At 32.7% G+C, this 13,398-nt stretch overlaps 1 protein-coding gene across 1 annotated transcript in view; it reads right to left on the bottom strand.

Annotated features, from left to right (window-relative positions):
- LOC145297704 (suppressor of SWI4 1 homolog) overlaps positions 1-13,398 on the bottom strand; it is a 48,646-nt gene that overhangs the window by 19,012 nt on the left and 16,236 nt on the right. The window contains exons 3-5 of the mRNA XM_080143904.1: positions 7,672-7,995; positions 4,342-4,418; positions 284-394 (exon numbers count right to left, since the gene is read on the bottom strand). Of these exons, the coding sequence (XP_080000030.1) occupies positions 284-394; positions 4,342-4,418; positions 7,672-7,995 (512 nt within the window). The remainder of the gene's footprint in view (positions 1-283; positions 395-4,341; positions 4,419-7,671; positions 7,996-13,398) is intronic.

The following is a 13,398-nucleotide window of genomic DNA, read 5'->3' as shown; positions in this document are numbered from 1 at the left end:
TCTTTTGGTCATGATTACATACACCATAAGTATGTGTTTATTTTTGGTATTTTATGCAACAAATTTTTTTTCTATTGGTATTTATTTTTGGTATTTTTTGTTTTTTAAATTATTTACAGAAACATTAGTTATTTTTATGTAAATAAAACTTATTTCAAAGTATCTTAATAAAATGAACTTTTTTTTTTATGTCTTTCATTGTTACTAAGACAAAATCTCAAAAAGAAATGCAAAAAATTTTTTTATTTGACTAACGATACGAAATAACGTGCACTCCACTTACATTTCCACATAACTGCTGATGTCTTGATATTTTCCAAGATTTGGTAATTTCTTTCCCTTGATCAATTTTCTCACAGCTTTTCCGAGTCCAACAGGAACTAAACTGATGTTGCTAGAAAATAAAAAAAAATAAAAAAATGTCCTTAAATTATCAAAATTATAGAATCATTCTTGTAAAACAATGATCCAAAAAGGAAATGACAAAAGTCACTATCATAGAGAAGAATTATCCAATTGCGAATATTAAATGTAGTTGTATGTATATGCAGATGCATCTGAAATGATGTCAACAGTAGGGGAAAAAAAAAAAAAAACTATAAAAAGAGTGATCACGTTAGAGACAAAAATGACGTTTAGATGATGTTTTATTTGGAAAAGTACTCACAAACAAATGTTATCATTACAAAAGAAAAGTTATTACTTGTCTTATGTTCCTTGCGACGTACTCTGTCTACAATGTGTTGGGTCTACATATGTAAACGTGTGTAACATTACCGTTGTGCCAAGCAAAATTAAGCTGTATCAATTCAAGCTTCAATTCATAAATTCCAGGTAAAAAAATTGTTAGTCTTAATCCAGTGAGGATTAGCAGAACTTAGTTTTCTGCTCGTATCAAGATGAAAAACTATGACTGAAGAATTCAAAGATAGTATATTTTATACAGAAATTTTGGTATAAACCCTGCGTATCACTTTATTGCAGTTCAATATTTTTTTAATATTGAAATTGATATGAAATGCACAGAAGTGAAACTTGGTACATTGGAAGAGTTAACAAGGTGTCTTATTTTCCTGATTTTTGTGGAATTTTAACAAATATTTTGAAAATTATGCTAATTTTTCTATTTTCTGGTAATTTTAAGTGTGTATCACTTTATTGCAGGTCTTCCAAAATGCCCAGAAAGGGTCGATGGACAGCTAGTAAAAAGGAACATGTTGCAGGCCTTGCAGAAGGTTTATCTTTCATAGATCTAGCCAAGGAACTTGGAAGAGATCGAAGAATGAATGAAGTCCTCATTTATTGAAAATCCAAACATCAAACCAAGAAAGGACAAAAAACACAAAAAACACAGTTTCTGCTTGTGATATTATCAAGATGAAAAGCTATGCCTGCAGAATTCAAATAAATTCAGTATATTTTAGGCAGCAACTCTGATTTGATTGGTTCATATATAATCATCCAAATCTCTGATCATACTCTAATAGTATGCCAAAAAATATTGCAACAACAATTTAGAAACACGTATCAGAATTCCATGGATAAAGAATATAGATTTTAATTGTACTATTTAATTTACTTACGAGATCTACCTGTGAACCCTTGGATTACAACAATCACTACTAATTTGACTAATTTGAAAATTGATAAACTGAAATATCCGTTAAAACATTCCTCTTGCAGAGAAAGAAAAAAGTAGAGAGAGAGGGAGGGGTGGGGCAATCCTCTCACTTCCTATGAACTCTTCTTACTACTCATATGCTTCATCAGTATATCTTTCTTTCTAGCAAGCTAAGATATACTGGTTTGATTTAAATCAGCTCTCTAGAAAATTAATGGCATTTATCCTTCTTTATTAAATTATTTTAATTGCTAATAATATTGACAAAAGTATTGTATATGTATAGGAAATAAAATTATGAATAACATCAACCATTAATCTATATATATAAAAGCGAAAATGTATGTATGTATGTATGCTTTTCCTTGATGTCCACAAAAGGCTTCTTTCAGAGAAGCGCTCGCTCGCTTCACAACTTCTTAAAACTTTTTATATCATCTATAAATTGTAATATCTCGCAGTTAACCACGGAGCTCGCCTGTCTATTTAATTTTATTGACTTTCAAACGTTAATTATTCCACCTTTCCCCGCATCGGCACGCGTTACATTCGGTTTTCGGTATAAACAAAAAGCGAAACTCGACTCTACCCAGAGCCAGTGAACGTTTGTCGACTTCGTCATATCAGACGGGGGAGCGAGTTTTTAAAAACAAACAAACCGATTTATTGACCTCATTAAAACCTGTCCCGCACAAAATGCTGACTGCTGAATACCTATTGCCGTCACGTCAATCAAAAACGCGCACCTGTTTTTTTTTTCACACTTTACTATTTTCCAACTGCGCGTCGTCAAGGCTTTGTTTTTTTTTCACGGACACCTGTTTTTTTTTCACACACACCTACAAACACCCGGGCAACGCCGGGCACCCCTCGCTAGTTTATTATAAACTGTTAAAAAAAAAAGACAAAATTCGCAACATCTCTTCTGGGAGATAGAGATTGCAGGGAAGAGAAAAGGACATCTTCTACGAAGCTACAAAGTCTATTTTGAACTCTATCAAGGCAGGACAAGTCCTTTCTAGCAGCTCCTGTCGAGATGTGCCAACAGTATTCCATCCTTGGACGTACCTGGCTCTTATATAGATAGAGAATTGCATCAGCAGTGAGATATCTACTGGATCAATAGAAGAATCCCACTATTTTTCCAGCGGCCTTGGCAACAGATTTGATGTACGTGCTCCATGTTCAGATCAAGAGTAAAGGTCAAGCCAGAAACTTGCCAGAACATGAGGCCTCCCCAAGACAAGGGCCATTTATTTCAATTGATGCCAGATGTGGATCAGAGTGTCGATGATGTAAAGAGAGAAGCTTGGTTTTAGATGCATTAAAAGTAACCAGCCACTCCTTTCCCCATTGTACCACGTGCTCAAGATCAGAGGAGAGAGAATCGGAGAGAACTTGGTCATTTACGGTCTTAGATGTGCTACCATAGATGGTAGTGTCATCAGCATAAATGTCTATGAATGATTTAAGGATGTGATTTGGAAGATCATTAATGTATATTTTTCAATAATATCCTTTTCTTATATTATATTTCAATAAATCGCTTCACAATAGAAATTCTGAAGAACAATAAAAGTGATGAAACTGATTTTCCATGTCACTGCTTCCGGTAGCAGCCACACAGAAAGTTAGGAAATATGTTAGCTTACTATAACCAGTTTCACATTCTTATGGCTAATGTAACGTCCAACCTCCTGATCCTGAGTATGACTTTAAAAGACATCCGATGGTGAGGCTCCATTTGAGGGCTGTGAGGAATGTGAAGTTGCTCGATAGTTACCATTGTTCCCAGGTCCACTTTGGCTCAGAGTGGCAATACCTTGTCACCGCTTCCGGTAGCAAACACACCAGAAGTTAAGTACATTAATAGAAAATTGTTTTTGGCTTTACAGAACATGACTGAGTTTAGCAAAGAGAATGAAATAATAATAACATCAATGTCGGATGCATTTTAAGTCAGGATTGGTTGGTTGGTGGTTTTTGTTTTACGGCATATCAACTCTTTTCAGGTTATTTAATGCCGAATCCAAAGATTTTGAAGAAAATCTTTTTAATAGAATATATTTGTTGTTTTCAAGTCAGTTTCTATTTAACCCATAGTTAGGACCCTAACAGGTACTACCACTCCGGGTCAGAGTGGACCTGGGAGCAATGGCAATTAAAGGGTAGCTCCACACTCCCCAAAGCCCGCAAGCTGGGGCCTCACCACTGGATATAGTTTAAGGTCATATCCAGGACCCCCATTGAGGGACTTTTACCCTCTGCAGGGGAGGGGAGGCAGTCGGTGTATTCTAATGCCCCACCGACAGGGCCGTTTAAGTCAGGAAGCCAATATCTTCAAACAGCCTGATCTGATAGCACCAGTAGTGGACAAAGAAAAATCTGGTTAGTGATGGTTAAAGTGAATCTGGAACTCAAACAGAACCTCCGAATCAAGATATAGAGAGATATTTCAAATTGTTAGGCTTTGTCAGCTTTTGTTATGGATGCTGTGTGGCAAGGATAGATGGCGCCAGTTCAACCCATTCTAAGAAAGTGCTCTTTCAAAGAAAACATAATATGCAATTAACAGCTAAAGAAGCTTGGCAAATTCCAATCTGTGAACGACACCCACGTTCAGAAGAGTATTTTCAGTCGGTTATGAAAATTGAACACCGTAAGAATATTTTCTTTTTCTATTTAGTGATCAATCGTAAATAATATACATGCATACTTACTAATGCCGAAACTCTATTAACTTTGTGTCGGGATTATAAGAAAGAAGTAAACATCGTTGTATATGTTTGAGTTTCACCTGGAAGAAAAGGAAAAAAGGAATAATATTACTCGCCTATTGTTTTTTTTTTTGTTAAGTTAATTTTTTACTAGCTGTACATACCCGGTGTTGCCAGGTAAAAACCATATTGCCAGGTAAAAACCATATTGCCAGGTAAAAACCATATTGCCGAGTAAAAGGGTTAGTCACATACAACAAATATCCTAAGTTGTTAGGATTTTCCTGAAAGTTGAGCATATTTTGGATTTTTGGAGGCATAAATATAGTTTCATCTATGAAATTCAAACAGGGAAAATAAATCACATAGCTTAAAGGAAAATAACTCCTATCTTAAATGAAAGCTTACTTCTGTTTTAAAATGCAGCTGATGTTGGTTATAATAATAATAATAATTAAATGTAAATCAAATCAACTTTATGTAATATTTTTACGACTTTATCATATTAGATTATTTTTCTTCACTCCAAACAAGGCACATATGAGGGGCTAATATGAAATAGGGGCTAAATTTAAAGCAGTATCCTAGGGAAGTTATACAATGAGATGCTTATTTACCTTACATTTAATTTTCTGAATGTTGGTATAGTCAGGGAAACGGAACATAGAAAAGAGCTCCAAAGGCTAGCAATATAAGGAAAGAAGCCATTAGAGTAAAAATCTTTTAACCTTCTGAGGATCTCTTCACAAGTTGATCGGGGGGGAGAGGAGTCACATTGAGGGGCACAAGTGTAGCAAGTTCATCAGAGGAGCACATTTCGTTGAAGTGATAGGACAAGGACTGGAGCTGGGTAGACCTTGTAGGACCTATTAGGTTAAAGGTTTTCTTGTCTACGAGCTTGGTGCACCAGCACTCAGATGTGGCAACAATACTCTACGATGCTAAGTTTCCACATTTAAAATCATGAGAAAAAAGAAAAAATGTTTTATCTTCACAGAACAGCTTTACAGGTTTCTGAATTTTTTTTAGATGAGGATTGAGAATCTATATATTAATGTGATAGCGCGTGTTACTTTGTGTGTCAGGCTTACATTTTTTTCTTCTGAGTGACTGTCGTTTAATTATTATGACCTATTTTTTTTATAAATAATTTTACCAAGAATTCTTCATAAATTTTAATTTCGATTATAGCTGAAGGAACTCTAGTTTATATATACACACATACTTTTTTTTTTTTTTTCATAAGTTTTGGTTTAAGCTGATACACCCAAGTCATATGGATATATTTTTTTATTTTATCACAACTTCATAATATATAAGAATCGATAGAAAATTGAGTATAATAATATATACAAAATCTGCATAGCTTAAAATATCATATTTAAGCATATTTTACAACTGGGCTATGCCGGGCATCCCTGCTAGCTTAGATAAATACTTTTACAGTTTTAACAAAAGAGCTACAATAATATAAGGGAGTCTCCATTTACGCTGAACATTCACAGAATGCCAACATCAACATATGAAAGAGTCCGTTGTGGAATTTCCGCAGGTACCATCAGCTTTTATTATTCAGATTACCTTTCTCCTCTTGAGTATTATTCTCACGTTTTGCTTGATTTAACACCTGACCATCTTCAAGTGTATCTTGTGTTACGACTCAAAATTTATTCTGCTGGGAATGGTCGAAAAGCAAAACGATGATGTAACAAATTGATTTTTAAAAAATAGATAAAATATTATGTAATCCAATTACATGATTACACTTGTCAAACTCTGAAATTTTTTTTGCCGAATTCAGACACCTGTATGGAATTTGGAACGGAACTCTTGGTATAATGCAAAAAGAACTAGAGAAAATTCAGTTCAAAGTCACATTCTCCTAGGGATTAAAGGTTCAATCCTGTGCGGACATTTCTAAGAATACCATTGTGAATTACTTGAAACTTATACCAAATCATGACTGATGGAACAAGAACATGCTACCTCTGGATTAAACAAAGGGTATTGTTCAAAATTCGTGCAGATTCCAGAGTTAGACCAAAAGATTCTCTGAGTCCAACAAGATACACCTGTAGAAGGTTGTAGGTTATATCGTCCAAAATGTAAGAATAACATTCAAAATAACAGTAGTTTGAATAATCCAAATATTAACTTTATCCATTATGGGACTAAGTTTTGAGTAATGCAAGTGGCAGCATCAGTTTAAAATTGGGTTTACAGGCTTCCAAAAATTGACTTTTTAAACTAACCTATCTCTGGCCAGGTTTTTATTTATCCCTTTTTCTTTCAAGTTCATTTTATCACTTCCTCCAAAGTTTTTTGACCTGTCAACGAAATCTGCTACATAAACTGTCTTATATCTACTAACCAAAGAACTCTCGTCCATTCTTTGAATGTGACCAAACCAACAAAGTCTCCTGTTCTGCACACGTCTCCCTACACTGTTCAGATTTAATCTTTATATGAGGTAATCAGATGTAAAAAATTTTTAAATGCTATTTAAAATAATTTAATGATGAAATTAAATAGACCACAAAGCATTTTGTTTTCTTCATAAACATGTCAGCCATTTTAATCTTTTTTAATAGTTGTAAAAAACATTTTCTTTTAAATAAATCATTTAGTGATCCTTTGAATGGAAGCATTTAAAATGTCAAAAAGTAATTTCTGGCTGTAAAATTACTAGGAAATCCTTGTGTATGAAAAGATTTAAGGCTTTGAAAGCTTTTTATATTCAATGAATTTATAAAATAAGATTCAAAGAAGAATAAATCATGATTTTATAACAATTTGAATAAATAATGAAATGATCACACTATAGTATGATAACTAGATTTAACTGTCAACATTCAAAAGAAATCAATAATTGGGTAAAAACAAGGCAAACAAAAATAAAAAACAAAAAACAGAAGAGTTAAGAAAGAAAAGGAGGAGTAATGAAAGTAAAAAAAAAAAAAAAAAAAAAAAAAAGACTTCCAAAAATTGAGATGGGGAGTAGATTTAAATAGTTAAATCAATGTGGCTTATATTTTAAATGGCATCTATGTACTGATATTGAAGTTTGAATTTGAACGCACAGATTTTCTTCATTCCAAGGAATTTTGATCAGAGACTAATGTTAGGAGAAATAATAGGCAAGAATGGAAAAAAAACATTAGGAATAGAAAGTTGAGAGAAAAAGATGAAATGTGATTAGGTATTTTTAACATAGCAATCAAGCTTGAGTCATAAGTGAACTTGGCCCAAGACGAGACTAAAAAGGAAAGAGAGAAAAAAGAAAAATATAAAATAAAAATAAAAGGTAAAATATGAAGAAATTGTAAATCTTACATTATTGACATTGATGGTTGGAAACATATTCTGGAAAATGGTGGCAATCAGTTTAATATGCATCGACTTCTCCCCGAGATTCTTCATCACTAATAAAGGATGGTGTTCAAATTGTTTCGGACTTTGGGTGACCTTTTTGGAAGCGGATTTGACATCTCGACCAAGTGTATACTGGCGCACCTTAAAGTGCAATGTAGGGCCCCTCGGGTTACATACGATGCGCAAATTCACAAAACTGTCAGTCTTAGAAAAACACAAAATCTGCGATACGTTCAGGAGACCAGAAATTGAGGTGAAATCTTTTAATTTGTTCCATTTTTTTACCTGAAAAAAAAAAAAAAAAAAAAAAAAAAAAATTTTTAGATAAAGAAAATGAAATAATTAGCATTTCTAGAAAAACAAAAAGGGGGGGGGGTGGATGATGTAATGAATACAAGCACATCCGGGTTCTTCCTTACAAGAATATGATTGGCTGATTAAAGTCATAAATACCAATCAGTAATGTCACTTGGACAGACATCAAAAAAGTACATCACAGTAAGAATATGGAAAAAATATGCAGACCAAGTAAAAATTAGATACCCTGTAGCAGAAGATAAACATTCGCGAACATTTCAAGTGACACCGGTTGTTCGACCTTTTTAAAAATATATTTACAAAATTTTTTAAGATTTAAAAGAAAAAATATATATCTACAAAACATTTTCTTTAATATTAAATATTTACAAAACTTTTAAGGATTAAAAAAAACCTTTTTCTATTTACACAAACCTTTTTAATGTAACAAAACGAACGCATTTAAACAAACTATATTTAAATAAATGGGTCTCTTTCTGAATGCTTATTTTTTTTTTTTTTAATATATTTACAGAACTTTTTAAGAAAACTAATAATTATAATAAAAATAAAGAAATAACTAAATAAATAAAAAGAATGAGCTATATTAATCACAAAACAATAAAAACCGATATTATAGCTGAGAATTTTGGACGCTGGTCTCTTCTCTCTATTACATTTTTTTAAAAACTTTAATAAAATTATTTGAAACAAACTTTTTAATGGCAGAAACAAATATAAAATAACATGTTCAGATTTTTGTGAATGTTTTGCGGGCTTGTGCAACCAAGATTGATTTTTATGTACAGTGTGTGTGTGTGTTTCTGTGTGTGTTTTTAATACAATTCAATATTTATTGAAAGTGCGATGTATGTCGGTGGTTAGTGAAGGAGAACTTTTTTTTTTTTTTTTTACTAAAAATAAAAAGAAAATAAAAAGAACTCCTTCTAGACCGAGGCAATTTTTATGCATAATAAAATCACAAGTATAAGCAACAAGTATACACAATCGAGATTTAAAAATATTTTATTCACATCTTTTTATAAAGATGAAATGTAGTATCACAAATTTTTATTTGTATCAAAAAAAAAAAAAAAAAAAAAAAAAAAAAAAACTTGCTATTTGCTTACTTCTCCACAAGGGCAAATTAAATACAAATAAGTTTTAGCGTCCAGAATTCTCAGTTAATGTTTTGTAATTCATAAAGCTCGTTCTTTTTATTTATTTTTATTATAATTATTGTTATTAATTTTATTAAAGTTCTGTGAATATATTAAAAAACAAAAAAACAAAAAAAAACGCATTCAGAAAGACACCCATTTATTTAAATATATTTTGTTTAAATATGCTTGTTTTATAACTTACATTAAGAAGTTCTGCGTAAATAGAAAAAAGTTTTTTTTTTTTTAAAATCCTTAAAAGTTTTGTAAATATTTAATATTAAAGAAAATGTTTTGTAAATATATATTTTTTTCTTCTAAAATCTTAAAAAAGTTTTGTAAATATATTTTTAAAAAATCTTGCTTGCGAACATTCGACCATGTCTGCTATTTGACGTGTTTACAAACAACCACCGGCAATGTCAAGGTCGAACAACCGGTGTTACTAGAAATATTCGCCAATCTTCGTCTTCTCCTACGGGGTATCTAATCTTTACTTGGTCTAAACATGCAAATAAAGCTAGATACAATTATACAATTTCTTAGCACCATTTGATAGGAAATTGAATGAATTTTAATTTGATATCAAATTTGCCATCGATATTATGAACAATTCAGCAATAGCAAATTAAATGATAAATTTTGAAAACAAATTATACACACTTATTTTTTGTATATTTGTTGAAATTTTTATACGAAAACACGAAACATCATTCTAGCTTAATTTTTTTTTTTTTTTTTTTTTTTTTTTTTTTTTTACAAAGGAGTCACCATTTATCAAGGCCTGGAGGCCACTCGAGGATAAGGGTTAATGAGTGCCAATGGGAAAATATTGTAGTAATCATTAGTAGTGGAAATTTGGTAAATTGAATTACTTAAGGGGATGACATCAAGAACTTGTTTACGTTAGACTTGAAGACGACCATTTTGTAGTCAATTAGAAAGCAGGAAAATGGAACAAAGTTCCACAGGCGTGTAGTTCTAAGAAAGAAGATTTGTTTGTGGAATCTACATTTAGGTTTAGGCACAGATAAAGAGTGGGGGAAATTATTGATAGTGGTTTCAGCTAGAGGGGTGTTTTTCGTGAAAGTCTGGCGAGGGGAAGACCATAGATTTGAGCTCAGATGAGCACTTGCCATGAAAATAATAAAGTAGAGAAAAGCTTGCAACGTCTCTTCTGTGGGAATGAGATTGCAAGAAAAAGAAAAGGGCATCCCCCACTAGGCTACAAAGTCTATTCTGAACTGTCAAGGCAGGATAAGGTGCTTCTAGCAGCTCCTGCCCAGATGTGGCAACAGTACTCCATCCTTGGACGTACTTGGCTCTTATACAAATAGAGAATTGCATCAGCAGTGAGAGGTCTACTGGAGCGGTAGAATGAGTCCACCATTTTCCCAGCAGTCTTGGTAATGGATTTGATGTACAGCAATCAGATCAGATCAGGAGTAAAGGTCAAATTCAAAAACTTGTCAAAACATGGAACCTCCCTAAGATAAGAACCATTCATTTCAATTGATGCCAGACGGGGATCAGAGCGTTGATGATGTAAAGATAAAAGCTTGGTTTTAGATGCATTAAAATTAACCAGCCACCTCTTTCCCCATTAATCAGAGAGAATCAGATAAAACTTGGTCATTTACAGCCTTTGAAGTATTGCCATAGATGGTAATGTTGTCAGCATAAATGTTTACAAATGATCTTAGGATGTGATTTTGGAAGATCATTGATGTAGAAGTTGGGCCCAGGATGGACACCCGAGGGAATCCAACATTAATGCTGTGAGCTTCTGATTTCTGTCCATTAACCACTACTCTTATCAACCTATCAGAAAGAAATTTAATAATTGAGAAGACATTTCCAGCTATACCATAGCTGGAGATTTTGTGGAGTAGACTTTTATTCCATACCCTATTGAAGGCCTTTAATATGTCAAGAGCAATTGCCCTAGAAAGGAAGTCCCCTTCGAGGGATTCGCTAATCTTATGAAATATAACTGTTGACACATCTGCTGTAGATCTAGCAGAACGGAAACCATATTGCATGTCACTGAGGAGGTTACTTTTACTGAGGTAGTTAACTACGTCTCTTACAGATTCCAGCAACTTACTCATGATTAGCATTAGGACAACAGCATATTCTTTTCATGGTTTTGACTCAAGTATGTATTCGTTGATATCTTATGTTTTTATGTAGAGTGATGTGGTTCTCGGTTGATTAATTGTGTCTAACTGTGTCGGATATATACTTGAGAGTAAAAATAAAAAGAATATGCTGTTGTCATAATGCAAAGGAAGTTGATTGGTCCGCATTGAGAGGGAGATGACTGATCACCTGAATTTTTAAATACGGGACATACCGATGAGGTTTTCCAGGGTGTTGGAAGGAAATTCTTAAACAGATTTGTAAATATGGGAGCTGGTCCTGGTTAAGTGATATTTTTAGTTTTCTTTTAGTGGTTGAACGCCAGAAAGGTGTGAGAGTTTTAAATAAGACATATGATTTTTTTTTGACAGGGTAAAAAAGTATACAAAAGAGGAAAATTTAATCTTTACCGCGATATTTATTTTCCAAAAGCGAATTCAAATAAATGCAATACAGGATGGTAAACATAATCTAAATTTGGCCATTTTTTTATGAATTCTACTCAATTTGAAGACTGTGGCCAATATGTAATGTTATGAAATAAGACCCCAATGTTACACAGCAAAAAATAATATAGGAATGCCAGTGTCTAATAAATATTAAAAAAAAAACAAAAAAAAAACTAATCGGTTTGATAAGAAAAGCATATCATGAATACACACCAAGATAACAGTCAGATCAAAACAAAAAGTTATATGCAGTATGTGTAGCAGAAAGCATATAAAAAAAGGATAATGAGAAAATATGCTTTAATTGTGGGCCATAAAAATTCACATTATCTAGCAAAACAGAGCAAGTAAAAACAAACTTGCAATCAAAGTTTAATGTAGTTTTGTCCAAAAATGGAATAAAGGTAGGCCAAAGAACAAAATACCTTAAAATAAAAACAAAAAAAAAGGGCAGACTGGGTATTTATTTGCTTCCCCACTGAGCAAATTAGGCCCCGTTTTTTAATGTGGAGGGGGAAGGGGGAGGGGAAAGAGGGACCAGCTCTCCCGAGAGGAGGGGAAGGGAAGCTGGTAGTGATGTCTCTTGGTATATAGGGTTGCCCCTACATGGACCAGAAACCGATTGCCTCAAGGGCAATGGTCTTTTAGTGCAGCACATCTGCCGGAACAGATACTACACTTTGATCTTTGGTACAAATGAGTAGATTGTAAAATTATTACTCGATTCTAAAAGTGGCATCTCTGTAATAAACGAACAAACTAGAAAAAAAAAAGAAGTTTTTCTACGGTTAACAAACGCAGAAAAAATTTCACAGGAATATCAGGTAAACAAATTGGAATTCAAAGGAAAATTAGACTTTAACATTTTGTTCATGGAAAAAAAAGTCAAATCGAAAGTGAATGTTCAGAAAATCTTTTTGTTTAGTCTGGATTGTACTGCTTAACTTATGAAATTTTCCAAGTAATTCTTTATCTTTATGCAACAAAATTATCATCATAGAGAAAAATAAGACAAAGCAAAGAGAAACATTATGGATTTGAAAGCAAATTCCCTCACGATTTTTCAGAAGGACTCGATCTGTGCACAGAAACAGATATTTATTTTGAATTATAGGAAAATGTTAGATCGATTTTTAAAAAAACAGTAAGTGAAGAATTAAAAAATTTGGAAAAACAATTGGTGTAATTTCAAAAATCGATTTTGCGTATTTGCCCCTCCCCCTCTTAAATAAAATAAAAACCAAAAAAATCAGACTATGTGCTAAATTTTTGACAGGTTTAAATGATTGTTTGAAAGACCATGCACACCCTCTACCATCTCCAGAAAATATATTCACTAAATTAAACAGAGGTAGAGCATTTTCAAATTTGGATTTATTCGAAGCTTAGTCAGTGAAGAATGTTCGAAGTACTCGACAATAAACATGCATAAAGGAATTTTTAAACTGAATCATCTTCCTTTTGCTCCAAGCCTATTTCAACAAATAATCGACACAATGTTACATATTTTGATGCTATTCTGATTAATAGCAAAAATTGATATTAGAGAATTGAATAGCAAGTACTGAAAGAGAAAATATTTACGGCAGATTATCAACAGTAAAGGGAAGAAAACCAGATCCCAAAAGAGCTGAAACTAT

Source organism: Euprymna scolopes, chromosome 18 (assembly GCF_053919585.1).
Source record: "Euprymna scolopes isolate OS-2025 chromosome 18, ASM5391958v1, whole genome shotgun sequence".
NCBI classification, from domain to species: Eukaryota; Metazoa; Mollusca; class Cephalopoda; order Sepiida; family Sepiolidae; genus Euprymna; species Euprymna scolopes.
This window is presented reverse-complemented; position numbering and strand designations above follow the sequence as displayed.